Below are 26691 nucleotides of genomic sequence, written 5' to 3' on the forward strand. Positions count from 1 at the left end.
GACCAGGCATATAGCCAATATGCTGTGATAATGTATTAGACCAGGCATATAGCCAATATGCTGTGATAATGTATTAGACCAGGCATATAGCCAATATGCTGTGGTAATGTATTAGACCAGGCATATAGCCAATATGCTGTGATAATGTATTAGACCATGCATATAGCCAATATGCTGTGATAATGTATTAGACCAGGCATATAGCCAATATGCTGTGATAATGTATTAGACCAGGCATATAGCCAATATGCTGTGGTAATGTATTAGACCAGGCATATAGCCAATATGCTGTGGTAATGTATTAGACCAGGCATATAGCCAATATGCTGTGATAATGTCTTAGACCAGGCATATAGCCAATATGCTGTGGTAATGTCTTAGACCAGGCATATAGCCAATATGCTGTGGTAATGTATTAGACCAGGCATATAGCCAATATGCTGTGGTAATGTATTAGACCAGGCATATAGCCAATATGCTGTGATAATGTATTAGACCAGGCATATAGCCAATATGCTGTGATAATGTATTAGACCAGGCATATAGCCAATATGCTGTGATAATGTATTAGACCAGGCATATAGCCAATATGCTGTGATCATGTATTAGACCAGGCATATAGCCAATATGCTGTGATAATGTATTAGAGCAGGCATATAGCCAATATGCTGTGATAATGTATTAGACCAGGCATATAGCCAATATGCTGTTGGTGACCACTGATGTATGAGATATGTCTGAACCCAAAGCAGGACCTAACTACTGTATGATGACCTTACTAAACCAGGTGAACTACCGTGGCCGCAAGGAGAAGCTGGTCAGAGTGCGTAACCCCTGGGGAACAGTGGAGTGGACCGGGGCCTGGAGTGACAAGTAAGAGAGAACCTCAGAGTAGTGGGTGGGTTCAATTCAAACTGGGTGGGTTCAATTCCAGTTCAGTTCATTTAGGAAGTAAACTGAGGAAAATGTTATTGGAATTTCAACTTGCTTTCTGAATTGAATCAACGCTGATGGTTACCACACACTTGTTAAAAAAACTGTGGTTTCTCTCTCTCTCTCTCTCTCTCTCTCTCTCTAGCTCGTCGGAGTGGAACAGCGTAGATTTTTCTGAGCGTGACGTTGTGAAAGCAGACGACGGAGAGTTCTGGTAAAGTGTTTTGTACACCACTCAAAGGGCCAGCCCATAATTATATCCCAAGGATCTGTTATTTTAATTATTTATTAGCTCCCTTACGGCCACTTAAGCAATAAGTTATAATCTCATTATCCTAAGTATCTGTTTGATTAAAGTTGTGTGAGTCTAAGCCAAGGTGTGCCTGGGTTTAACCGTGTGAGTCATGTCATGGCTTGTGTCTGATCAAATTACCTGTGTTGCTTTGTGTTGTGAAATATGTATATATATTTTTTTTTTACAGACAGACAAATCAGGTTATTGCTTGGAGAATATTGAATTGGTAATGTCGTTTCTGTTTTGTGGTGTTTTTGTGATCTGTTCCACCTGTGTTCTGTTTCACAGGTTGGATTTCACAGTCTGTGTTAATACTGTATATATAATATAATATGAAGGCCATTTATCTAATGTGTCCCCAGGCTATTGCGTACAGAGGCCTCAGTGGGAGTGACTAAAGAATTCTACCTTGGAATTCTATGGTCACTTCCAACTTACTAAGTAAAGTATTTGTCATCATTTAATTTTAGCGAATCACACGACTGCAAGGTGGTGCTACAAATGGAGGCAAGACCCAACATGTATGGGGAGGGTTAGGGGGAAGGTATTGTGGAAGATGATTGGTTGGTAGATTAAGCTGATTGAGACAGCTGGGAGTTTCTCCCTGTCTTGTCTGTTTGCTAACGAACGCCAAGTTTCAAATGAAATACCAGTGAAATGCTTACTTCCGAGCCCTTTCCCAATGTTGCAGATATGTTGCAACAGTGTGTATGATGTGTGTGTGGGATGTGTATACATGTTATATGTGTGTGAGCATATGTTGTGTGTGTGGTTTGATCCATTGGTCCACCAGGCTCTTCGTACATATGGGGGTGGAAGATTCTGGGAATGAGAGACTTTTATCGAAGCAACTTACATTGATGGGTGCATACACGGGAATCAAACCCACTATCCTGGCCTTACAAGTGCTATGCTTGACCAACCGAGCTTGATTTGTGTGTTAAAGAATAATAGTTTACCGGGGGCGGAGCTAGCATGTTGGAGTGAACGGCTGTGTGTGAGAGGCTCCTGCAACTTTTTTGCGAAATAATGTAACTTAGCCTACTTTATAGCACTTTTTACAATAAACGTTTCTTTCTAATACAATATTGTAACTTTCTATGTGAAAATGCCGAGTAATAAGCGACCAAAGGACAATAAATCCACTTCGGAGGCCTACTCCCCGCCAAACAACGAGACAGACATGGCGGAAGGCACAGGTAACAACGTGACACTTACAGAACTTACCCGCGCTCTGGGAGAACTACGTGTTGCTATAGCTGAGGATCTTAAGGCTACTATTGCTGAACTGGACACTAAAATTGAGAGCACCATTCGAACGGTCGCCTCGCAGGGCCAGAGTATTGTGGACCTTGAGAAAGCCTCTGAATTCAACGCTGGTAGGATTGACGAGTTGGAGAAGCTATGCACGTCATTGCAGGATAGTGTGCAGAGGCTTTCTGTGAAAGTGGTCGACCTGGAGGGCCGATCCAGACGTCACAACCTTCGCGTTGTTGGGCTGGCAGAGGGGATAGAGGCGGGCTCCCGCCCCTCCGACTTCTTCGCCAAGCTATTGAAGGATGCAATGGGATCGGATGTTTTGGCTTCAGATCCCCAACTGGACCGTGCACATCGCGCCCTTGTCCCAGTGCCTCGACCGGGCCAACGTCCTCGCCCAGTAATCATCTGTTGTCACAGTTTCAAGACCAAGGATCTTATCCTGCGCGAGGCTCGAATGAGGGGCAACCTGTTACATAAAGGGCACCACTTCCGTGTCTACGAGGATTATGCGCCCGATGTGGCAAAGCACCGCGCCGGCTACAGAGATGTCATGACCAAACTCTACAAACTCCATCTTCGCCCAGCCTTGCTCTTCCCTGCAAGACTAAGAATTACCCCGCCTTCCGGGGAGAAGATTTGGCTCTCCTCGGTTTTGGACGCAGAGAAGTTTATCCGGGAATATACGCCAATCCCCCGTACAGGTTAGAGTGCCTTGTCATTGTGTGTTAGGGTCTGCTCATGGACTCGAACCCATACTATACCATAACGGGTGAAACCGTACTAAACGGTCTCGACAGGGCCTGCCGAACATGTAACACGCTGAGCTGACCAATGGAGGGCGGTTAGAGCTCTCATTTAACGTCAGTTTCACTTTAATTCCGACTGGGTTCGGGGTGGTGCCTGTTTGGGAGGCCTTCCAGGTCTGATCATTGACACTTTCGGATGGATATACTTATGTTCCCCCATTTTTGTTTTGTTTCGTTATTTATTTTTCAATTCTTACATTATTCCTATTACCATACCGGTTAGTTATTGCTTGCGGGGGTCTGGGGGTGATGGCTGGGAAGGGGCAGACGCAAACACCTGGATTGCAAGTTGATGTTTTGTGCTGTTCTGCCTTTGTCATAGCCTGGCCCGCTCTCACGATTAGATTCCCACCAGACCTCCGTGGTGCTTGTGTCTGTGTAGGTGTGCATATATATAATTACTATGTGTACTTTATTATTATTTTCTCTTAGCATTTTAGTATTAGGTATGTGTATATTTTAAATTAGTGTAGATTACTATTCTGGGGTGTGTATGTAGATGTGTGTGTGTGTGTGTGTGTATATATTTTTTTTTTAAATATTTATTTCTATAAGTATATATTTTTGGATGTATGTGTATGTGCGTAGGTATGTGTACGTATGTGGGTATGTGTGTATATACTTGCGCATGGATGTGTGTAGGTAGGTATGCACGTGTGTGTATATATGTGCACGTGTGTGTGTATGTATGTATATGTACAAGTGTGTATGTATGTATGTATGTATGTATGTATGTATGTATATGTACATGTGTGTGTATGTTTATGGATGTATGTGTATGTATATATGTATATGTGTGTGTATGTATGTGTATATATATGTGTATGTATATATATATATATATCTCACTATTGTTTTTTTAGTTATTAAAAAGATAATTTTTAACATTTTATTTAGAAAGGAAAAAAATGTATTTTTTTTATTTTTTATTATTATTATTATTTTATATATTTTTTTTGATTGGGGGGTACGTTCAATATATCAAAATCCTTGTTCCCATCTCCTAACCCACAATATGTAATTGTACTGCTGTCTATGTCGGTTGCTGATGGTTTATGTTTAGACCGGCATTGCTTAGCAATGTAATCTTGTGATGCTGTATCTTGCTTATCTCAGGGATTGACCCAACATGAAGCTTAAGTGCACGATATGTTTAAGTTGCAACTTATTCTGTTTAGGTTTAATAGATGCTAATTGAACACTTTATTCGCGGGAGCCTCCTCAGTTCAGATGTTAGTAGAAGTTCTAGGATAATGAGAGGTGAACGTATAGTTGGGATTTTATTTTTGTTTTACCTCTTGTTCGAGGTCGCGCCGTGCTTTTTTGGCATCGGCCAGACAATGTGTTTATTATTTTTATTTTCATGTTTTTTTCTCTCCTTTTTGTGTATGCCTGTTAAATGTCGGTTGATGGGAGGGGTAAATGTTGGGGAAAGTAGGGGAATAGGGTGGAGAGTAAAGGTGCTTGCAGGGGGGGAGGGGTGGGTTGGATACTGCTCGGGTGTAGGTGCTACATATGCTGATCGTGATGGTTTGGTGCGCTTTCTTACCTTGTTAGTAACTTACATGCTATGCAGGCCACCATAGGAACTACAAATGAGAGGAGGGCGGGGCTTACATTCACTTCCTGGAATGTCAAGGGTTTAAATGAACCAATTAAGAGAGGCAAGGTCCTAGCCCACTTGAAAGCACTCTCGTCTGATATTATAGTTTTGCAAGAAACCCATCTGAAAAACAATTCTCATATCAGACTTAAATGTAAGTGGGTGGGGCAAGTGTATCACTCTAACTTCTCTGCCAAAACGAGAGGCACAGCGATTCTGGTACGGAAAGGAATTCCCTTTCAACATAAAACCACTATTGTGGACAAAGAGGGTCGTTATGTGATCGTAATAGGAGAGATCCACTCTACTTCTGTAACTCTACTAAATATCTATGGGCCAAACATTGATAACCCCTCTTTTTTCAAAAGAGTCCTTGCCCTGATTCCAGATATCTCCCATACTAACCTGGTCATTGGAGGGGACCTCATCTGTGTACTAGACCAATATTTGGATAGATCCTCTACCCGGTGAACCCCTACCTCCTATTCAAGCGAATTCTTGAATACCTACATAAAAAATTCAAACTTATTTGATATATGGAGGATCTCTAACCCTACGGGTAGGGAATACTCCTTTTACTCTCATGTTCACAATGTTTATACTCGAATTGACTACTTTTTGGTTGATGCTAAACTACTCCCCTATACCTGTAATGTGAGGTATCATGATATTATAATCTCTGACCACAGTCTACTCACCTTCTCCCTGAGATTGGCTGACATCGTACCAAACGAGAGGGTCTGGAGGTTGAATCCTCAGCTCCTCACTGAACCAACATTCTGTGAACATCTTAAAGATCAAATTACATTTTTCTTTGATACCAACGACAACACAGAGACTTCCCCAGCATTATTGTGGGAAACACTGAAGGCTTATTTGAGAGGCTGTATCATCTCCTTTCAGACTGCCAGGAGTAGGCAAAACAGAAGAGAATTGGTAGAACTGGAGGGACAAATTCACTTACTGGATAGGGAGAATGCTAGACACCCATCTAGGGAGAAACATAAAAAAATTATGTCTTTTAAAATTGAAATACAATCAGATCCTCTCTGCTAAAATTGCTAAATCTTTTCTCTATGCCAAGCAAAAATATTTTGAGTTTGGTGACAAACCACACAAACTACTCGCCAGACAACTTCGTAAGAATGTGAGTGACCGTATGATTCACAAAGTTAAATCTGCATCTGGGGAATTACTCTCTTCCCCCAAAGACATAAATGACAGATTCCGTCAGTTTTATGAGACTTTATATACATCTAAAGCGGACCCTAACCCCTTAATTATGCAAAACTTTTTGGAGAACTGTAATCTTCCTGCCCTGAACCAGGAAGACTCTAACTTCCTGAATAAGGAAATATCTCTTGAAGAAATTACAGAAACAATAAAAACTCTAAAGAGTGGCAAGACCCCGGGCCCAGATGGATACCCGAGTGAATTCTACAAAACATTAAGCAACATGCTCTCTCCCTACCTACACAAGATGTTGGTTCATGCCAACGAGGATGGAGTGCTCCCATCCACTTTGGATGAGGCGTTTATTACAGTTATACATAAGAAGGGTAAGGATCCGGAAGAGGTAGGGTCATACAGACCAATATCCCTCCTTAATACAGACCAAAAGATTTTAGCAAAAACGTTGGCTAACAGGCTGAGCACTTTAATTGGCAAATTGGTCCATTCAGACCAGACCGGCTTTATCCCTAACAGAAACTCATTCTTCAATCTCAGGCGCCTATTCAACATTATGTATTCTCAGAGGTTACCTAACGTGGACCTAGCCGTTATATCTCTTGACGCTGAAAAGGCCTTTGACCAAGTTGAGTGGCCCTATCTATTCAAGGTCCTACAGAAATTTAATATTGGAGATGGGTTCATAAAGTGGATCCAGCTTTTATATAGGAACCCCTGTGCGAGAATACTCACTAACCAATCATTGTCGCCCCGATTTAACCTTCACAGAGGGACAAGGCAGGGTTGTGCGCTGTCGCCTATGCTCTTCGCTCTAATTATTGAACCTCTCGCTCAAGCGATCAGATCTCACGCAGCAATACACGGCTATAATACTAAACATACTCTAAATAAGATTTCCCTATACGCAGATGACATTCTCCTCTATGTAACAGAACCCCAAGATAGTATTCCAGCTATTCTGGAGGTGATTAATTTGTTTGGTACCTTCTCGGGATACAGAATAAATTGGAACAAGAGTGAATTAATGGCCATTCAGTTGCAAAACACCTCCTGACTAGAACATCTTCCACTTAAGCTATCTTCAGATAAATTTACCTACCTTGGAATTGTAGTTACCAAACAATACTCCTTACTATTTAAAGAGAATTTCCCCTCTCTAATGCAAAAACTTAAGGCAAACATACAATTTTGGAGAACTCTCCCAATTTCTCTGCTCGGAAGAATTAATGCCATTAAAATGGTCTTCCTCCCACAACTGCTCTACCTATACCAGAACATCCCAATATTCATACCTAAAGCCTTTCATAAACAACTGGACTCTATTATCAATCCTTTCATCTGGGATTATAAAACACACAGGATAGGTAAAAAACACCTCTGTAAATCCAAGCTGGAAGGAGGATTGTCTCTCCCAAACTTTATATTTTACTACTGGGCCGCCAACCTCCGCGCTGTTACGTTTCTGCTGGATGACGCACTCCCGCCATCCAGCTGGCTTAGTATGGAGCGAGAGGAGTGCCACCCCTTCTCTATTGGTGCTGTGATTTTGTCACCTGTCAATCTGGAGATGTCACTTTACCGTAACAATCCTATTATACATAGCACAGTCCGAATCTGGAAGCAAATTAAAGTCCACTTTGATCTTAGACCAATATCATTCATGCTTCCTGTTGCCAGGAATCCCTCCTTTGCCCCCTCTAACCTTGATAACACCTTTGAGCGGTGGGGAGAGTTGGGGATAAGTACCATAGGGGATTTATATATAGGGGGAACCTTTGCCTCCTTTGAATCGCTGAGAGAAACTTATAATCTTCCCAGAAGTAACTTTTTCAGATACCTACAGATTAGAGACTATGTTAGAAAATACCTCCCAACATTTGGGAATGCTAAACCTTCCACGTTTGACGGATGCATAAAAATATGCCCCACCTCAGACAAACTGATATCTCGTATATATGATGCTTTTCAATCTGTTAGCGCACCCTCTACTGATGCCATTAAGGCAAAATGGGAGGAAGAACTTGGGACTGACATTTCGGTGGCAGACTGGGAAGATAGCTTGGTGTATATCCACACCTGCTCCATTAACTCCAGACATCGTCTCATACAATTCAAGGTATTACACAGATTACACTATTCCAAAACCAAACTGCATAGGATATTTCCTGGTACATCCCCTATGTGTGATAAATGTCAGGCTGAGCAGGGTACACTACTCCACTGCTTTGCCCTATGCTCTAACTTGTATGGGTATTGGTGTGGAATTTTTGGGGTCCTCTCTGAAGTTCTGGAGACTTCAATAGACCCAGACCCGCTTCTGATAATCCTGGGAGTGTCCGATTCCCTAAACGGATTAACCAACTCCCAAAAACAACTCATCTCTTACAGTCTCATTTCGGCAAAAAAATTAATCTTGTTGTTTTGGAAAAAGAGGGAAACGCCCTCTACCAAATTATGGCTCAGCGAATTGGCAAACACTGTACACTTAGAAAGAATTAGATATATTTTGAACAATAAATTATCAACATTTGATCAAATCTGGCAGCCTTTCCTCTCTTACTTGGACCAGGCGGCGCTGTGAATTTGCACCTAACGCACTCTCAATTGTCATACGGTAGTCTACCTTTGGGCAGCGTGTGCTGGCCCCGCCACCAGAGCAGTTTGGAGGGGGATAGGGTGGAATAAGGGGTGATAAAGTGGGGTATAAGTGGGGGGGCTACATCGACCTTTTTTCTTTTATTTTCTAGCTGTCCTTGTTTTGTATGTCTTGTTTTGTAATATTTGTTTTGTGCCCAGAACTCTGGGTCTTTTGGTTAATGTCTGTTCTCTTATGTTCAGATAAGAACTGTAAACTTGTCTTTTATACCTATACACCATTCTTGTGTATGTGTTCAATAAAAAAATATTTGAACAAGAATAATAGTTTACCGACTTGGTCTTTACAGGATGTCCTTCTGTGACTTGGTGTTGCTTCATGTCTTTACAGGATGTCCTTCTCTGACTTGGTGGTGTTTCATGTCTTTACAGGATGTCCTTCTGTGACTTGGTGTTGCTTCATGTCTTTACAGGATGTCCTTCTCTGACTTGGTGTTGCTTCATGTCTTTACAAGATGTCCTTCTGTGACTTGGTGTTGCTTCATGTCTTTACAGGATGTCCTTCTTTGACTTGGTGTTGCTTCATGTCTTTACAGGATGTCCTTCTGTGACTTGGTGTTGCTTCATGTCTTTACAGGATGTCCTTCTGTGACTTGGTGTTGCTTCATGTCTTTACAAGATGTCCTTCTGTGACTTGGTGTTGCTTCATGTCTTTACAGGATGTCCTTCTGTGACTTGGTGGTGTTTCATGTCTTTACAAGATGTCCTTCTGTGACTTGGTGTTGCTTCATGTCTTTACAGGATGTCCTTCTGTGACTTGGTGTTGCTTCATGTCTTTACAAGATGTCCTTCTCTGACTTGGTGTTGCTTCATGTCTTTACAGGATGTCCTTCTCTGACTTGGTGGTGTTTCATGTCTTTACAGGATGTCGTACACAGACTTCATGAAGAATTACCATCGTCTGGAGATCTGCACTCTGACCCCTGACACCCTGACCTCAGATGATATAAAACAATGGAGTGTGACCAACTACGACGGGGCCTGGAGGAAAGGGTCGACCGCTGGAGGATGCAGGAATAATCCCCGTAAAGCACGCCCCATACACACAGACACACACAAACAAACACACACACACCACAGGAGGCTGTTTACGGGAGGACAGCTCATAATAATCACTGGAATGGAGTAAATGGAATGGTATCAAACATCAGGAAACCATGTGTTTTATGAGTTCCATACCATTCCATTAATTCCGTTCCAGCCATTACTATGAGCCCGTCCTCCCCAATTAAGGTGCCACCAGCCTCCTGTGACTCACACAGACAGTTTCCTCAGCCATAGAAGTGGAGTCTTTATGTCAATAGTCAGGCTAAATCCATGCAGTGGAAATGACCCATGAGTATGAATAAAACACCTCCTGTTCTAACGTCTCCATCAACCCAACCCTCGTATTGACCCTGGTCAATCTCTACTGCCACAGATCCTTCCACAGATCCTTCCACAAATACCTCAACAGATACCTCTACACACCTCAACCATACACTACAAGTCATACTTTATAACAGTACTCTCCTTCATAATAACCCTGGCCAATCCCCCTCTACCCCACAGAAACGTTCTGGATGAATCCCCAGTTCAAGATCAATCTGGAGGAAGCGGATGACGACCCAGGGGATAATGAGGTGGGCTGTAGCTTCGTGGTGGGACTCATCCAGAAGAACAGAAGACGGATGAGGAAAGTAGGAGAGGACATGCACACCATCGGATTCGCTATCTATGAGGTGGGGCTCGGGGGGGGCATCATTATAATAATATACTGGTCCTAGATCTGTTTGTGCTCTTGCCAATCAATCATTCAATCAAATATGTTTTATGATTCCCTGTTTACATAATCAGCAGTTGTCACAAAAGTGCGTTACAGATACCCAGCCTAAAACCCCAAAGAGAAAGCAATGCAGAGGCAGAAGTTAACTCCATTGCTATCCATGTCAAGCCATTGAGTTGGCAGGATAAACAGACCAGCACTCAGGCTTTATTAAACCCACGACTGTCAGATAAATCCCTAATTGACACCAGTCTTGTTTGTTATAGGCTTATACCTGTTTCTTTAATATAGTATAAATCACATAAGTATGACATTTAGCAGACACCTTTATCCAAAGTGTCTTAGTTATGTGTGCATACATTTTAAGAATCGGTGGTACCCGGGAATCAAACTCACAGTTCTGCCGTTGCAAGCACCACGCTCTACCAACTGAGCTACAGAAGATCACCATCTGGTTGTGGCTGATATAACATTAACATTATATGATGTGGCTGATGTAACATATGTGATGTGGCTGATGTAACATTAACATTATATGATGTGGCTGATGTAACATTAACATTATATGATGTGGCTGATGTAACATATGTGATGTGGCTGATGTAACATTAACATTATATGATGTGGCTGATGTAACATATGTGATGTGGCTGATGTAACATTAACATTATATGATGTGGCTGATGTAACATTAACATTATATGATGTGGCTGATGTAACATATGTGATGTGGCTGATGTAACATTAACATTATATGATGTGGCTGATGTAACATTAACATTATATGATGTGGCTGATGTAACATATGTGATGTGGCTGATGTAACATTAACAGTATTTGATGTGGCTGATGTAACATTGTGTTTCTACTCCCAGGTACCACAACAGTTCCACGGCCAGAGGGAGGTCCACCTGGATAAGAACTATTTCCTGACCCATGCCCAGAAGGCCCGCTCTGAGACCTTCATCAACCTGAGAGAGGTCAGCACCCGCTTCAAACTGCCCCCTGGAGAATACCTCATTGTCCCCTCCACCTTCGAGGCCGACCTGAACGCTGACTTCTGCGTTAGAGTGTTCTCAGAGAAACAGGCCCAATTTCAGTAAGCAGTGTGTGTGTGTGTTCAGTGGTTCTTCCTGTAAAAGTTCCGTCATACTGCAGCACACCTTGCGGGCTGCAGTAGAATTCTATGGCATGTTATTTAGGTGTCAGCCATTGTTGCCATTAATGCTAGTTAGTGCTAGTTTGACCACCAGAGGGCATCTGAGAAGCATTTGTCTTTTTGTAATATTGGCTGTACTAGAGAATTTAAAACCTTTTTTTTGTCAGGACATAGTATATGGGATTGATTTTAATTAATTTGATTAACATTATGGTATTTCTATTCCAAGAAAAACGAAACCTTCAGAGTTTCCGTTGGGAAAATATGTCGCTGTGCAACGTGACTGTTTCCACACCCTAGTTGTAGTCTAACCAATACCCAAACAGAGATTCAGTGAACATAAAAATCTCATTGATTTATCAAGACCAGTCCCCATGCTTGTCTCAGTGCAGCACGAAACGGTGCTGAAATAGTTGACCACACTCAGGTAGACTATTGCTTCAAATCTTATTATAACAATTGGATGAAGGTGGGCCAGAACATAATACGTTTATAATATTAGCACAATTGGCCTACACTACAAATGTAACATGTTTAACACATATGATTATAATCAATTCAGTGACAATACGATAATAATTGTTATCTGATTACGCTCATAAAATCACTATGTCTCTATTTAGTTATTTTTGTCTTTCTCTGTGCGTTGATTGGTGGGGAAAAACAGGTCTATGTAGCCTACACTACTTCTTATAACGTCAACATTTGTTCAGAACAATTTGCTTGATAGCAAGATAAAATGTTGCTCTCAAAACGTATCAAGAAGAAGAATGTACAGAGAGTGATGCGTTCATCTCTCCATCTTTTCACAATGCCAAGCCAGGGTGTCTTATTTGCAATGAAAATATCACTGTTTGCAAATAATTCAATCTCAGATGTAAATTATGAATCTAAGCATAGAACTTTCAGTGGTATTCCCGCCCCATATAGAGGCCCGACGCAGAAACATTGAATCGTTAACTGCAAGCTGCACATACAGCTTTTTTTGCGGACATATTCTATAACTTTAACAGGTTAAATCTGCAGTTACAAGGAAGAGGGAAACAGTTGTGGACATGGAGGAGAAATTTGAGACCTTTACCAGGAAGCTTGAGTTGTTCGATTTGGACTTGTCATCTGGAAAGCTACTGCACTTCAGCACACTGAAGAAACAACAGGCAGAGGGACCAGGCCGCAGCATTGTCACAGAGGTGATGGAAGATTTCATCAAGCAGCTGAGGAACAACTTCTCCACCAGATTTGAAGACTACAACATGCCCAAGGATATCTTTGCGTTTGTACGTGATCCTCTCACAGTCCGCCCAGGTGGAGAATTCTCCTCCCTTGCTAAGAAAACTATACCCTCGCTGGATGAGGTCGCAATTCAAACTGAGCTGATTGAATTCTGGACATTGAGCCAAATCAGGGAAGCACTCAGGAGTACTGAGTCCCTGTGTGCGTTGTGGGTGGCATGCTGAGAGGAATAGAGCACAATAAAAACTAACAATTTGGATTGACTTACACCTGTGAGTCCTCTCCTCTCTAAAATCTACTAATTTTCACCTTATCCTCCTCTTTCTCTCTCTTTCCCTCCTCTTATCTGCCAGTGTCTGGTTAGACTGTAAACTCTCCTTCCAGACTCACATTAAGCATCTCCAATCCAAAATTAAATCTAGAATCGGCTTCCTATTTTGCAACAAAGCCTCTTTCACTCACACTGCCAAACATACCCTCGTAAAACTGACTATCCTACCGATCCTACGCAATATACACTCGCGACAGGAAACGGCTTTCACATAAGTCAATCGAGAACTGCCTGCACATCAAAATCACATCTATCCATCAAACCCGACATCCACAAGATTGTGTCCGAGGGGAAATATAACTTTTCATTGAATATGTAACTTAGTGGCCTATATAACTGTAGTTAGTAAATACTAATATTAATGTGAGCGCTTATCCAGGGATATTTACGTCTCAAGCTGACAGTATGTTGTGTTTGTTCTGTCGTTACAAGAGCAGGATATCCCGACACAGGCAGCCTTTTCTTCTTTAAATGATTGTTTTATGTAGGATGCTACATTTTTGACCAGTTGCAATTGTAAGTAGGCCTAATAAAGAAAATCCTACTTCTATTAGGCTGCTAAGCCTCATAGCCTACCTCAGCCAGTTAAGTTATTTTATATAGGTCTAGGCTCCGATGAAATAGACTCCAATTAAGCCCTATTGTTTGTAAAGTCAAATTAAAATGAAGATTATTGTTGAAATGAATTGCTCGACTGGTGTAGGTTTTCTCCATCTGTTGGTGTGCAACACTTGCATATCAAGTTAGCTATACTTTTTTATTTAGGCACGGTGACTTCCTTCTTGGGACATTGCATTTGGGAGTATTATGTTTTATTTTTATTTTTTATGAAAAAAAATCATTATTAATTTGGGGGGTCAAATAATATTGCCGCCATTTGTTTTTAAAATTAACCTTTATTTAACTAGGCAAGTCAGTTAAGAACAAATTCTTATTTACAATGACGGCCTACACCGGCCAAACCTGGACGACTCTGTGCCAATTGTGCGCAGCCCTATGGGACACCCAATCACAGCCGATGGTGATACAGCCAACCTAACTAAGAAAGAATAAAAACCTTGGTATTACAACAGTTTTAATAAGTAATATGCTACAGTCCAGTTACAGCTTGTTCTGATCAAGTAGAAACAAAAAAATAAGTCTTTTTTTGGGGGGTGTGCGTGTAGGACAGAGGAATAGCAATTCTTACACTATTGTTCAGGAGGAACGGAAAATTGCGAGTCAATTCATAAACCATGTGCCATCAAATCTTTTCCCAACTATTTTGTAATCTATACAGCTCTCCACCAATAATTCAATTTAGAGGATTCTAAATGAATATCTAAGGGGAATTTTTTGTTTGGGCAAATCTGGGAAATTACTTGCGCAAGAGACAGTGGTAATATTTTTCCTTTTAGAGAGTATAATACATGATGTCCAGGTCAGGATAACCAAAACATTTCTTTATTAAAGACTATCAGAAAGAATGTTGGTACTTATTTTGATCCAAAGCCATGAATGAGTGAGTCACTCAGCTTTATGTATGTGCCGAGGCTATATGACTGAGTCACTCAGCTTTATGTATGTGCCGAGGCTATATGACTGAGTCACTCAGCTTTATGTAGGTGCCGAGGCTATATGACTGAGTCACTCAGCTTTATGTAGGTGCCGAGGCTATATGACTGAGTCACTCAGCTTTATGTAGGTGCCGAGGCTATATGACTGAGTCACTCAGCTTTATGTAGGTGCCGAGGCTATATGACTGAGTCACTCAGCTTTATGTAGGTGCCTGAGGCTATATGACGGTGCCATCAACTTGATTATTTAGCAGACATCACTTGCATATATTCAGTCAACACATATCTTAAGAATATCATTGAATATAACTGAACATTTTAATTTCTCTTAGAATAAAAACCTTAGTGTAACAACAGTTTTAGTAAGTAATACTGACGAGTAGTAACAAATACGTGTGTTTTCCCGTGTGTGCGCGTGCAGGACAGAGGAAGACCAATTATTCCACTATTGAATTTAGAACAATCACCTTCTTCATTCTGTTAATTGAAATTCAATTTTGAAGTCCGTGCACAATTATCAGTTTCTATTTGGTTTATGTCGCCCATTCATTCATTGTCAGTTAGACACAGTAGCGCCTCTGGACCCAAAAGCATAATCAGTGCTCTAACTCCCCCTTGTGGTGGTCTGGAGCAATGAAGCAGTGGCGCAGGGTACCGTACTAAACCACATATTACCTCTAAATCTCGCAGCATAATCAAAACATTTAGTTGAGCAACAATTGTATATGTGTACATATGTGTTTGTAATGTGTTTATTTCTCTGTTCCTCAGCCACTGTGAAGACCGCGTAGAGGCTAAACTAGACAATGTAAGGAACAAAATCACACTATCCTATCACTACCATACCCTGTGACTTATCCTATCACCACCCTACCCTGTGATTTATCCTATCACCACCCTACCCTGTGACTTATCCTATCACCACCCTACCCTGTGACTTATCCTATCACCACCCTACCCTGTGACTTATCCTATCACCACCCTACCCTGTGACTTATCCTATCACCACCCTACCCTGTGACTTATCCTATCACCACCCTACCCTGTGACTTATCCTACCACCACCCTACCCTGTGACTTATCCTATCACCACCCTACCCTGTGACTTATCCTATCACCACCCTACCCTGTGACTTATCCTATCACCACCCTACCCTGTGACTTATCCTATCACCACCCTACCCTGTGACTTATCAATGTGCTAAATGTGTTTTTCTCTCCTATTTTCACAGGACACTGTGTCTGAAGCGGAGGTTGATGCTGGGTTCAGAGGTCTGTTCACAAAGCTAGCTGGAAAAGTAAGTTTTACTAACCGTTATCACTGAGGGGAAAAGGCTTCAGTAGTGAGTATGTCACGTGGGGTGTTTACACACACCTCATTTCTGTAGCCGTACTATTGCCACCTCAGGACTAAAGTAAAACAGTTTCTTAAAGGGGTGGAGCATGGGAATAAAATACAGATATCATCAACGGTTTATTTTCCCGACTGACTTCCATAATTCACAACAATATTTTGTCTTCGGGCTCCAGGTACTTAAAACCCCAGCAGCTCTCGTACATATCCTTATCACAGGACCGATTTTCAAAACATTGGAAACAGATCAACAATTGAATACGTCTAACAAATGTAACTCATTTACAGAGGTATTGCGCAACACTCGTTTTTTAAATTTTTTATAGAAGGGTGTGACCAGGGAGAAGTGGAGCGGGTCAATGACACTCACACCACAAAAACAACATACTGTACTTTACAATCACAAAGCTGCTTCTCTCACCGTTCTTGTTCTCCCTGTGCACGCCAACCTACACACAGTAATGGGAATCTGCTGAACAGTAGCAAACAGACAGGTTAAATACAGAAATCCACACCCTTAATTACAATCAACTACACCTGGCAACGAGAAAGAAGCTCTGTGTTCACGTTCAACAGTTCCACCCTGTGACATGTACCTCGTCAGGGAGTGACGTTTCACTGTGGCCATGTGGGTCTTACTGGGGAACGGATGTAAAAATCCCCCCAAAAATCTACCGTTGTTGGCCATTCAAATTAGCCCCAAGGTTGCCTTGTTAAATCTTGTTTATTTTCATAAACTAAACACCATGACTGTTTTCACATTAGCTTGGATTTTTTTGTTGTTGAAATGTCCAATACAACATACTTTGGCGATATCGTTATCAACTTACTGCCTACCCCTTAAAAAATATTAAAGTTTGTGTGTGGGGTTAGCTATTAGCATGCTAACACTCATTAAGACAGGTTGAATAGCTAGCCATCGCTGGCATTCACTAGTTGAAGTAACATTTCAGGGTAATGCAATTGACTGTTGACTATGACATGAATTTATATCATTCATGACATGTTGTTGTTGTTGTTTTGAATTCAAGCTTGGCTTAACTGCTTTCAATGGGGAAAGATTGGCTTAACTGCTTTCAATGGGGAAAGATTGGCTTAACTGCTTTCAATGGGGAAAGATTGGCTTAACTGCTTTCAATGGGGAAAGATTGGCTTAACTGCTTTCAATGGGGAAAGATTGGCTTAACTGCTTTCAATGGGGAAAGATTGGCTTAACTGCTTTCAATGGGGAAAGATTGGCTTAACTGCTTTCAATGGGGAAAGATTGGCTTAACTGCTTTCAATGGGGAAAGATTGGCTTAACTGCTTTCAATGGGGAAAGATTGGCTTAACTGCTTTCAATGGGGAAAGATTGCTTCCATACCCCGCTTCTGTTATTTTGTTGAAAACGTCACTTTTCCCGTGTGGGGAAACCTACATAGAGTTGTAATTTTTGTGACTGTCACTTGTTTTTAGGACATGGAGATTTCAGCAGCTGAGCTCCAGTCTATTCTCAACAAAATCATTGCTAAACGTGAGTGAAGGGCTTTCTGCTTTCTTTCCAGTCATGATTCGTATTTGTACCGTACAAACTGTTAAGAGCACTTGTTTTATGTGGAGTGGAAGTCTGCAGAAGTCCTAACTCTTTGTGATATCTCCTCTACAGGAACGGACATAAAGACGGACGGCTTCAGCCTAGAAACAGCCAGAGTCATGGTCAACCTCATGGACGTATCCTTTACATGCCTTCACAGCGCCTCTACATTCAGACCTGGGTTTAAATACTATTTACAATGTCTCAGTTACTTTCACAAAGTTAGTTTTCAGATATATTTTATTTGAAAAGACAAGTAGTTTAATATTTGAATGTATTTGGAAATACAGCAACTCAAACACACTCCTATGCATTTAACCCAGGTATTTCAAAATGGTATGTGAAAAAAGTTTCATAAAATAATTGTAAAAACAATTTGGTCGACTATTTGGTTTTTAGAAATAACCGTTAAAATACTTAAATAAAATGACTTGTTTTGGGCTGTGTTTTCTGAAAATACACCAACAAAAAAAAGTATTTTAAGTACCAGATTCTCACAATACACATGTATTTGAACCCAGGTAGGACTACATCACAATGATTATATTCTGTGTCTATACAAAGAATGGTATTCTAGAATGGTATTCTAGATCTAGAATGGTATTGTAGAATGGTATTCTTGATCTAGAATGGTATTCTAGCTTGAGATCTGCACATTGTGCATAACTTGACACAAGTCTCCCATTGACCTCAATGAGTGACTTGGGCACACTCATCTCAACACTAAATCAGGACCAAAGTGACTAATGAAAGTATTTAGTTTGGAATGTTCTGGTTTCTTGGGCTTGCTGTGTCCGGATACTTGTTGAGCCTTAACCGTCGTACAGGACAACGGTAACGGACAACTGGGGCTGGGAGAATTTGCGACACTGTGGAAGAAGATCCAGAAATACTTGGTAAGGTTCTAGTGTTTGTGTTACTGCTGTGGTAGCTCTGGCCCTTGGCGTTACGTACAACTTCAGCGTCAGCAAGCTGCACGTAACCCCTTGGACCAGAGCTAATGCAGTATTATTTATGTTGTGTAAGACCGGACAGCCTATATACGAGTGTTTACTTTACAGAGTGTTTACTTTAGAGAGTGTTTACTTTAGAGAGTGTTTACTTTAGAGAGTGTTTACTTTAGAGAGTGTTTACTTTACAGAGTGTAGTGTGTTTTACGGTGTAGTGTGTTTTTCAGTGTTCGTGGTGTGACTTTCAGTGTAGTGTTCAGTGTAGTGTGTGTTTTGCAGTGTTCAGTGCAGTGTGTGTTTTACACAGTGCAATCTCATTTAACCCTTCCTTATTCCCATCCCTCCCTCTAGTCCATTTATAAGAAAAATGACATGGATAACTCTGGCACCATGAGTACTCCAGAAATGAGGATGGCCTTGAAGGATGCAGGTTTGTGGACATAAAATAACAATTTACTGGTTAATCTATGGAAGTATTCCCAAACTGCCGTCGGGGGTACGCCAAATAAAAATGTGATTCACATAAAAAATGTATAATAATAATAATACAAAAAATATATATATGTGTGTATATATATATATATATATATATATATAAACATACCTTCACATTTTCAAACAGTCCATAGAGACACATAGCAGCTCTAATGGTAGTACTGCTACTACCAGCAGTACTACACCTGCACCTGTCGACGACACAAGCTGTTCTGCTTCCACGAGCACATCCAATGCTAGCGTCAGTAATTCTACATTTTTTTGTTAGCCCAGCTAGCTTGGACACGGACAGTGTGAATCTGATGCAGCCAAAGAGCTACTGCTCCCTTACCTGGGGAAAGCACCGAACAACAGACGGGGACGTTGGACCATGGAAAAGGCGCAAATATGATGAGAACTACATTGATTTGGGGTTCACTTATTTTGGGAGTAGTGCCTTTCCTCAGCCACAGTGTGTTATATATGCACAAGTACTATTTCACAACTCGATGAAACCTTCACTCTTGCGCAGACATTTAAAAACAAAACATGCCAATTTGAAAAATAAGCCACGGCAGTTTTTTGAGCGAGAATTAAGATGACTTTTGAGTAGTAAGACATGTATAAAAGCAACAGATGCCATTAATAAGAAGGAGCTAGAAGAGTCTTATATGGTGAACTACTGAGTGGCTAGGACAGGCAAGCTCCATACTATTGTGGAGGACTTAATTCTTCCTGCTGCGGTGGATGGGACAATGCTGGGGGAAAACTATACAGACAATGCCTTCATTAAACAACACTGTTTCACAACGCATCAGTGACATGCCAGGAGATGTTTTAAACAATAACTGCTTCGCATACAAGCCAGTGAATTCTATGTGTTACAGCTGGATGAGTCAACAGACGTGGCAGGCCTGACACAGCTCCTGGTATATGTCCGTTACGTTTATGGGGGGTCAATTAAGGAAGACACCCTCTTCTGGAAACCAGGACAACAGAAGAGGGTATTTTTTAAGTACTGGACAGCTTTGTGACATCAAATGGACTTTGGTGGTCAAGATGTGTTGGTATCTGTACTGATGGCGCAAAAGCCATGACAGGGATACATAGTTAAGTGGTAACGCATGTGCAAGCAGTAGCTCCCGATGCCACTTGGGTACACTGCAGCATCCACTGAGAGGGTGCGCAATTTCCCAGGTACTTTCCCAAAACGGATGACACAAACAACTGGATTCGTTATCCCTTTCATACCCTGCCTCCAGTCCACTTACCGATATCTGAACAAGAGAGCCTCATCGAAATTGCAACAAGCGGTTCTGTGAAAATGTAATTTAATCAGAAGCCACTGCCAGATTTCTGGATTGGGCTGCGCTCAGAGTATCCTGCCTTGGCAAATCATGCTGTTAAAACACTGATGCTCTTTGCAACCTCGTACCTATGTGAGAGTGGATTCTCAGCCCTCACTAGCATGAAAACGAAATACAGGCACAGACTGTGTGTGGAAAATGATTTAAGACTGAGACTCTCTCCAATACAACCCAACATTGCAGAGTTATGTGCATCCTTTCAAGCACACCCTTCTCATTAACCTGTGGTGAGTTATTCACAGTTTTCGATTAACAAATTAGGTTTTATATGTAAAGTGGTTAAATAAAGAGCAAAATTATTGATTATTATTATTTGTGCCCTGGTCCTATAAGAGCTCTTTGTCACTTCCCACAAGTCGGGTTGAGACAAAAACCCACACTCATTCTTATGTTTAATAAATGTATCGTATAGTGTGTGTGTGTGGCAGGCTTACAATGATGGCAAAAAAACAACATTTGAGAGTGCGCTGACCCTGGTGCTAGAGGGGGTACGGCTGGAGGTTGAATGTTTGAAGGGGTACGGGACTATAAAAAGTTTGGGAACTCACATTCCCACAGGGATCACTGATGTATGCACTAAGAATCCCAGAGCTGACAAGGTACAAATCTGTTGTTCTGCCCCTGAACAAGGCAGTTAACCCACTGTTCCTAGGCTGTCATTGAAAATAAGAATTTGTTCTTAACTGACTTGCCTAGTTAAATAAAAGTAGAATATTATTTATTTTTTTGTCTTCCACCAGGTTTCAGTCTGAACAACGCCATCCACCAGATTCTGGTTGTTCGGTATGGAGAGGCTGACATGACCATCGACTTTGATAACTTTGTCGCCTGCATCATGCGCCTTGAAATGATGTTCAGTAAGTACAACGACGTCTTGTCTTAAAGCCACAATCCTGAATTTGTGTTTTTCAGCCAAACGGCAGCACTTGCTTTCCAATAAAGCTGAGAGATGGCCATGGAGTGTAACATCACTAAATATTGCAGATTGTTTTAATGTGTGGGTTACTTTTGGGTGGGGGGTTGTATGCTTTTCTCTTTTTATTTATTTCATTTCAGCTCAGGATTACAAGCAGACAGTTTGACTCTCCACAGATAGGATGTATGGGGTATAAATATGTCAATGTATATTTTCATTCATAGCTGTATCCAGACAACTGAAAGTCAGCAGCGTTCTCTTCCTGTCTTACCGTGTGGGTTATGTGGAGACTTAACTCTTCTGAGAGGGTAGAGTGTGTGTTATAGAGTCTCTTACGCCTGTACCTCTCTCTCAACCCTGCAGAAGTCTTCATGAAGATTGACACTGCTAATACTGGCTCTATTGAATTGGATTTCCATCAGGTGAGAACTTTCCATTTACTCTTATAATCAACTCATAAAGACAGCTTTTATGTTGTTGTTGTTTTTCCAGTTCTAATGTATTCTTGTTATTCTGTTTTCTATTTTCAGTGGTTGTCATTTACCATGATCTAGAGCACTGCAGCCATAAAAAGACGTCTGTAAATGTCTTAGCTTTGTGTCACAAAAAAATTTTTTTGAAGCCAAACTCTGCAAATCATGCTATTAAACCAAAGTGCCTTTTCTATAGACGTTTCATTTGAACACACGGTATTACATCACATCCTGTTTTAAATCTGTATTTGTTTTATTAGATGTAGCCTAGCTGTCTAGGCCTATTGAAAGTTGTTACAGATTCTACTTTTGTGATAAATGTATCACGTAGTTCCAATCCTTTTATGCAGATTTGTGTTGCTCATTTTGTCATGTTTTGAAAAGAAAAGCCTTTTATAGGCCAATAAACACTATTATTATTATTCTAGTGTCTGTTTTATTTCGAAGTTGTATCTATAGCTTTTAGTTCTATACGCGCACCATGCATGTGGCCTGCGTTGAGTCGGTCCATGCGCCCCTCCCCGGCGGACGGGGTTGGGTTTTCCCGTGCGCGGTAGTATTGACCGAACGTACGTACGGAACTTGCGCTTCTGTCGCTGCACCACCACCGCCGTGCAACGTTCGACGTTAAACACCCAGTACTGAGATTTATGCGATTGTTTAGTGAACTGGCTGTCTGTCACCCAACTACAAAACACATCTAAGGTGTCTTCAAAGTGGTGAGTGCTCAATGTTATTGTGGTTTCTAAGTGACATCTCTATTCAGAGAGAGTGCGTGGTATTTTCGGTTTTCCTCTTTCCAGAAGGCCACCGTACTCTAGGCTTGCTACATTTCCAAGAATGGTTCTGTAATTTGTTATAATGTAACAAATGATTATTTTCGGTAGGCTACACCATGAATGTATTAAATAACCCGCCATGTCAACTAGGTTATGCCTCTGCAATAACCCAGAAGTGAACCATTTGCGCGACAAAATAATGCAGCAAAGTAACTTATTGTCATTGACCCATGCATCTTCAACCCTCCTGCTGTGTTCCCGTCGAATTGGACCGATTTACAAGTTTTCTCTCTGAAAAATGTAGTTTCTTTAACCTGATTATCATAAGGTTCCATAACTTTGTCCACACAGGGCATCTGAACACACAAAATACATTTTGATGATTTTAATTACATTTTTGGTGTTTTATTTAATTTTTGTACACCTGTGGTGTTCCCGGTCAAAAATGACAGGTCATTAGAAATTAATGGGTGAGACTATAATTAGTGTATAAAATTAAGTTCAGGCACATGCCCATTCATCAGATGGACACACTTCCTCTCCCAGACCCCCTCATGCATGTGTGTTTGAGCACACACACATACACCTCACTCCCCTTCTTGGCTTCCATGGTAACACCCACAGGAACCTTTCTCCAACAGAATCTTTCCCCCACGGGAACCACACCTGTTGGCATTCTCACAAACAATCACAACATTGTTTCAATAATATTTAGAACTTTTCTCACAGCTCTGGTATATAAAGCTTTTTTGAGGCCTTGCTCACAATTCATTCTGTGGCAGCACAATGACCAAATGATATACTGTATGTGAGGCTCTGATCATATCTTTGATCATGACACTGGTGAGGAGAAGAGAGTCCTTGTTAAACTTTGACACAAAGTAGTCTGTGATAAATGGCACAATATGTTTCATCTGGGTATTTGTTAAAGTCAAAATAATCCATACATTATGCTTTTTTTAACTCAACAATGAGTTGTATGAGCTCAGGTCAATGAGGCCTACAGGCCATAAATAGCAAATAGAAGTTAAAAACTTGTAATGTTCACAAGAACTTAAGTTGATAAAATGATCTATCACAACATTAGGTGATAATATATGTATTATTATGAATTTATAATCCGCTATAATGGGGCGGCCATTTTGGACCGGGAACACAGAATTAACATGAAACGAACACAACAGGGGGGTTAATCAGGTAAACTTTGAAAGAGCATGATTTAAATTCAACTAAATACAATTACAAATAGTTTTGAACTCTCAGAGAAAATATTTTGCTAATCTGAAACAAAACCAAACATTATTGTGTATTTTGCAGTAATATTGGACACTTACACATAAATCAGCAGATGTAATGTTGCTCTGAACCTCCACAGTAGTTTTTATGACTGAGGAGTCCTGTTACACCCACAGTACTGAGGAGTCCTGTTACACCCACAGTACTGAGGAGTCCTGTTACACCCACAGCACTGAGGAGCCCTGTTACACCCACAGTACCGAGGAGCCCTGTTACACCCACAGTACCGAGGAGTCCTGTTACACCCACAGTACCGAGGAGTCCTGTTACACCCACAGTACCGAGGAGTCCTGTTACACCCACAGTACCGAGGAGTCCTGTTACACCCACAGTACTGAGGAGCCCCCTGTTACACCCACAGTACTGAGGAGCCCCCTGTTACACCCACAGCACTGAGGAGCCCTGTTACACCCACAGCACCGAGGAGCCCCTGTTACACCCACAGCACCGAGGAGCCCTGTTACACCCACAGCACCGAGGAGTCCCCTGTTATACCCACAGCACCGAGGAGCCCCCTGTTATACCCACAGCACCGAGGATCCCCCTGTTACACCCACATCACCGAGGAGCCCCCTGTTACACCCACAGCACTGAGGAGTCCTGTTACACCCACAGTACCGAGGAGTCCCCTGTTACACCCACAGTACCGAGGAGTCCCCTGTTACACCCACAGTACCGAGGAGTCCCCTGTTACACCCACAGTACCGAGGAGTCCCCTGTTACACCCACAGTACCGAGGAGTCCCCTGTTACACCCACAGTACCGAGGAGTGCCCTGTTACACCCACAGTACCGAGGAGTCCCCTGTTACACCCACAGTACCGAGGAGTCCCCTGTTACACCCACAGTACCGAGGAGTCCCCTGTTACACCCACAGTACCGAGGAGTCCCCTGTTACACCCACAGTACCGAGGAGCCCACAGTTACACCCACAGTACCGAGGAGCCCACAGTTACACCCACAGTACCGAGGAGCCCACAGTTACACCCACAGTACCGAGGAGTCCCCTGTTACACCCACAGTACCGAGGAGCCCCCTGTTACACCCACAGTACCGAGGAGTCCCCTGTTACACCCACAGTATCGAGGAGTCCCCTGTTACACCCACAGTACCGAGGAGTCCCCTGTTACACCCACAGTACCGAGGAGCCCCCTGTTACACCGACAGTACCGAGGAGTCCCCTGTTACACCCACAGTACCGAGGAGTCCCCTGTTACACCCACAGTACCGAGGAGTCCCCTGTTACACCCACAGTGCCGAGGAGTCCCCTGTTACACCCACAGTACCGAGGAGCCCTGTTACACCCACAGTACCGAGGAGCCCCCTGTTACACCCACAGTACCGAGGAGTCCCCTGTTACACCCACAGTACCGAGGAGCCCCCTGTTACACCCACAGTACCGAGGAGCCCTGTTACACCCACAGTACCGAGGAGCCCCCTGTTACACCCACAGTACCGAGGAGCCCCCTGTTACACCCACAGTACCGAGGAGCCCCCTGGGTGGATGACAGGCTCATCTCTAGTTGTTTTGGAGCATTGTTGAAGTTGAGACCCGGGACCAGGACGAAGGCCCTATACATGACTTGATTCTAGGACTGCATGAATCGGCTGTTCTCTGAGAATGGAGAGACTTTGACTCATAGTGAGTGCAACTAGCCCGAGTCATACTCTCACAGTCTGACCTTTATGTCTCTGAGGAGAAGTATATGTGGTTTGTTTTTTTAGACACAACAGAATGCAGTTTTTGCCTTTGACTAAAATAGGTGCCGGTACACATTTTGTTTGCCGGAACTGTTTATATTTGCAGGACTTTTAAGCAAATTTTCTATAAGAGGTGCAGGAACTCAAGCGGTAGAACATTTGAGGTGGCAGTACTTAGTTCTAGTGAGCTCCAGCCCAAGTCAAGCACTAACACAACATTGATTCAGCTTGTAACTGTCTATAACAAGTCATTTTATGATGCTGTAGTGTAGATAAGTTGGATTCCTCCCTGCAGAACTGAACAGAGTACTCTCTATGTGACTCATCTGCCTCCCAAATGGCACCATATTCACTTTATAGTGCACTACATTTGACCAGGGCCAATAGGGCATAGGGTGCCATTTCCGATGCACACTTTCAGATTCCCTCCCCACCTTCATGGATTTATGGAACCTCTGTCTGTCTGTCTGTCTGTCTGTCTGTCTGTCTGTCCTGTCTCTCTCTCTCTGTGTCTGTCTCTCTCTCTGTGTCTGTCTCTCTGTCTCTCTCTCATTAGAATGCCAGTGTTTGAGAAGTGTTTTGGCATACTTAACACTGCTGGGTTGTCCATGTTGGTTAATGTTTATATTAGATTTTCCATTAAGGGTAATGAGAGAGAGAGTTCAGAAAGTATTCAGACCCCTTGACTTTTTCCACATTTTGTTACATTACAGCCTTATTCTAAAACTGAGTAAATTCCCATTTTTACCTCATTAATCTACACACACTACCCTATAATGACAAAATGAAAACAGGTTTTTAGAAATAATAAAATAAAAACAGAAAGACCTTATTTACATAAATATTCAGACCCTTTACTATGAGACTCCAAATTGAGCTCAGGTGCATCCTGTTTCCATCAATAATCCTTGAGATGTTTCTACAACTTGATTGGAGTCCACCTGTGGTAAATTCAATTGATTGGACATGATTTGGGAAGGCACACAGCTGTCTATATAAGGTCCCACAGTCAGAGCAAAAAC

At 41.9% G+C, this 26691-nt stretch overlaps 2 protein-coding genes across 2 annotated transcripts in view; both read left to right on the forward strand.

Moving 5' to 3' along the window:
* The window catches only part of LOC115155640 (calpain-2 catalytic subunit), a 38750-nt gene extending 16434 nt beyond the window's left edge, over nt 1-22316 (forward strand). Inside the window, exons 7-20 of the mRNA XM_029702479.1 lie at nt 788-873; nt 1079-1147; nt 9608-9768; nt 10295-10464; nt 11384-11607; nt 15559-15595; nt 16020-16085; nt 17597-17654; nt 17787-17851; nt 18542-18610; nt 19016-19094; nt 21246-21362; nt 21785-21843; nt 21952-22316. Coding sequence (XP_029558339.1) covers nt 788-873; nt 1079-1147; nt 9608-9768; nt 10295-10464; nt 11384-11607; nt 15559-15595; nt 16020-16085; nt 17597-17654; nt 17787-17851; nt 18542-18610; nt 19016-19094; nt 21246-21362; nt 21785-21843; nt 21952-21975 — 1284 coding nt within the window. The 3' untranslated portion in view covers nt 21976-22316. The remainder of the gene's footprint in view (nt 1-787; nt 874-1078; nt 1148-9607; nt 9769-10294; nt 10465-11383; nt 11608-15558; nt 15596-16019; nt 16086-17596; nt 17655-17786; nt 17852-18541; nt 18611-19015; nt 19095-21245; nt 21363-21784; nt 21844-21951) is intronic.
* Nucleotides 22317-22402: 86 nt separating this feature from the next.
* Nucleotides 22403-26691, forward strand: part of LOC115155639 (calpain-1 catalytic subunit) — a 54481-nt gene continuing 50192 nt past the window's right edge. The window contains exon 1 of the mRNA XM_029702464.1: nt 22403-22613. The gene's annotated coding sequence lies outside the window, so the exon portion shown is untranslated. The remainder of the gene's footprint in view (nt 22614-26691) is intronic.

The sequence above is a fragment of the Salmo trutta genome, chromosome 2 (assembly GCF_901001165.1).
Source record: "Salmo trutta chromosome 2, fSalTru1.1, whole genome shotgun sequence".
Classification (NCBI taxonomy): Eukaryota; Metazoa; Chordata; class Actinopteri; order Salmoniformes; family Salmonidae; genus Salmo; species Salmo trutta.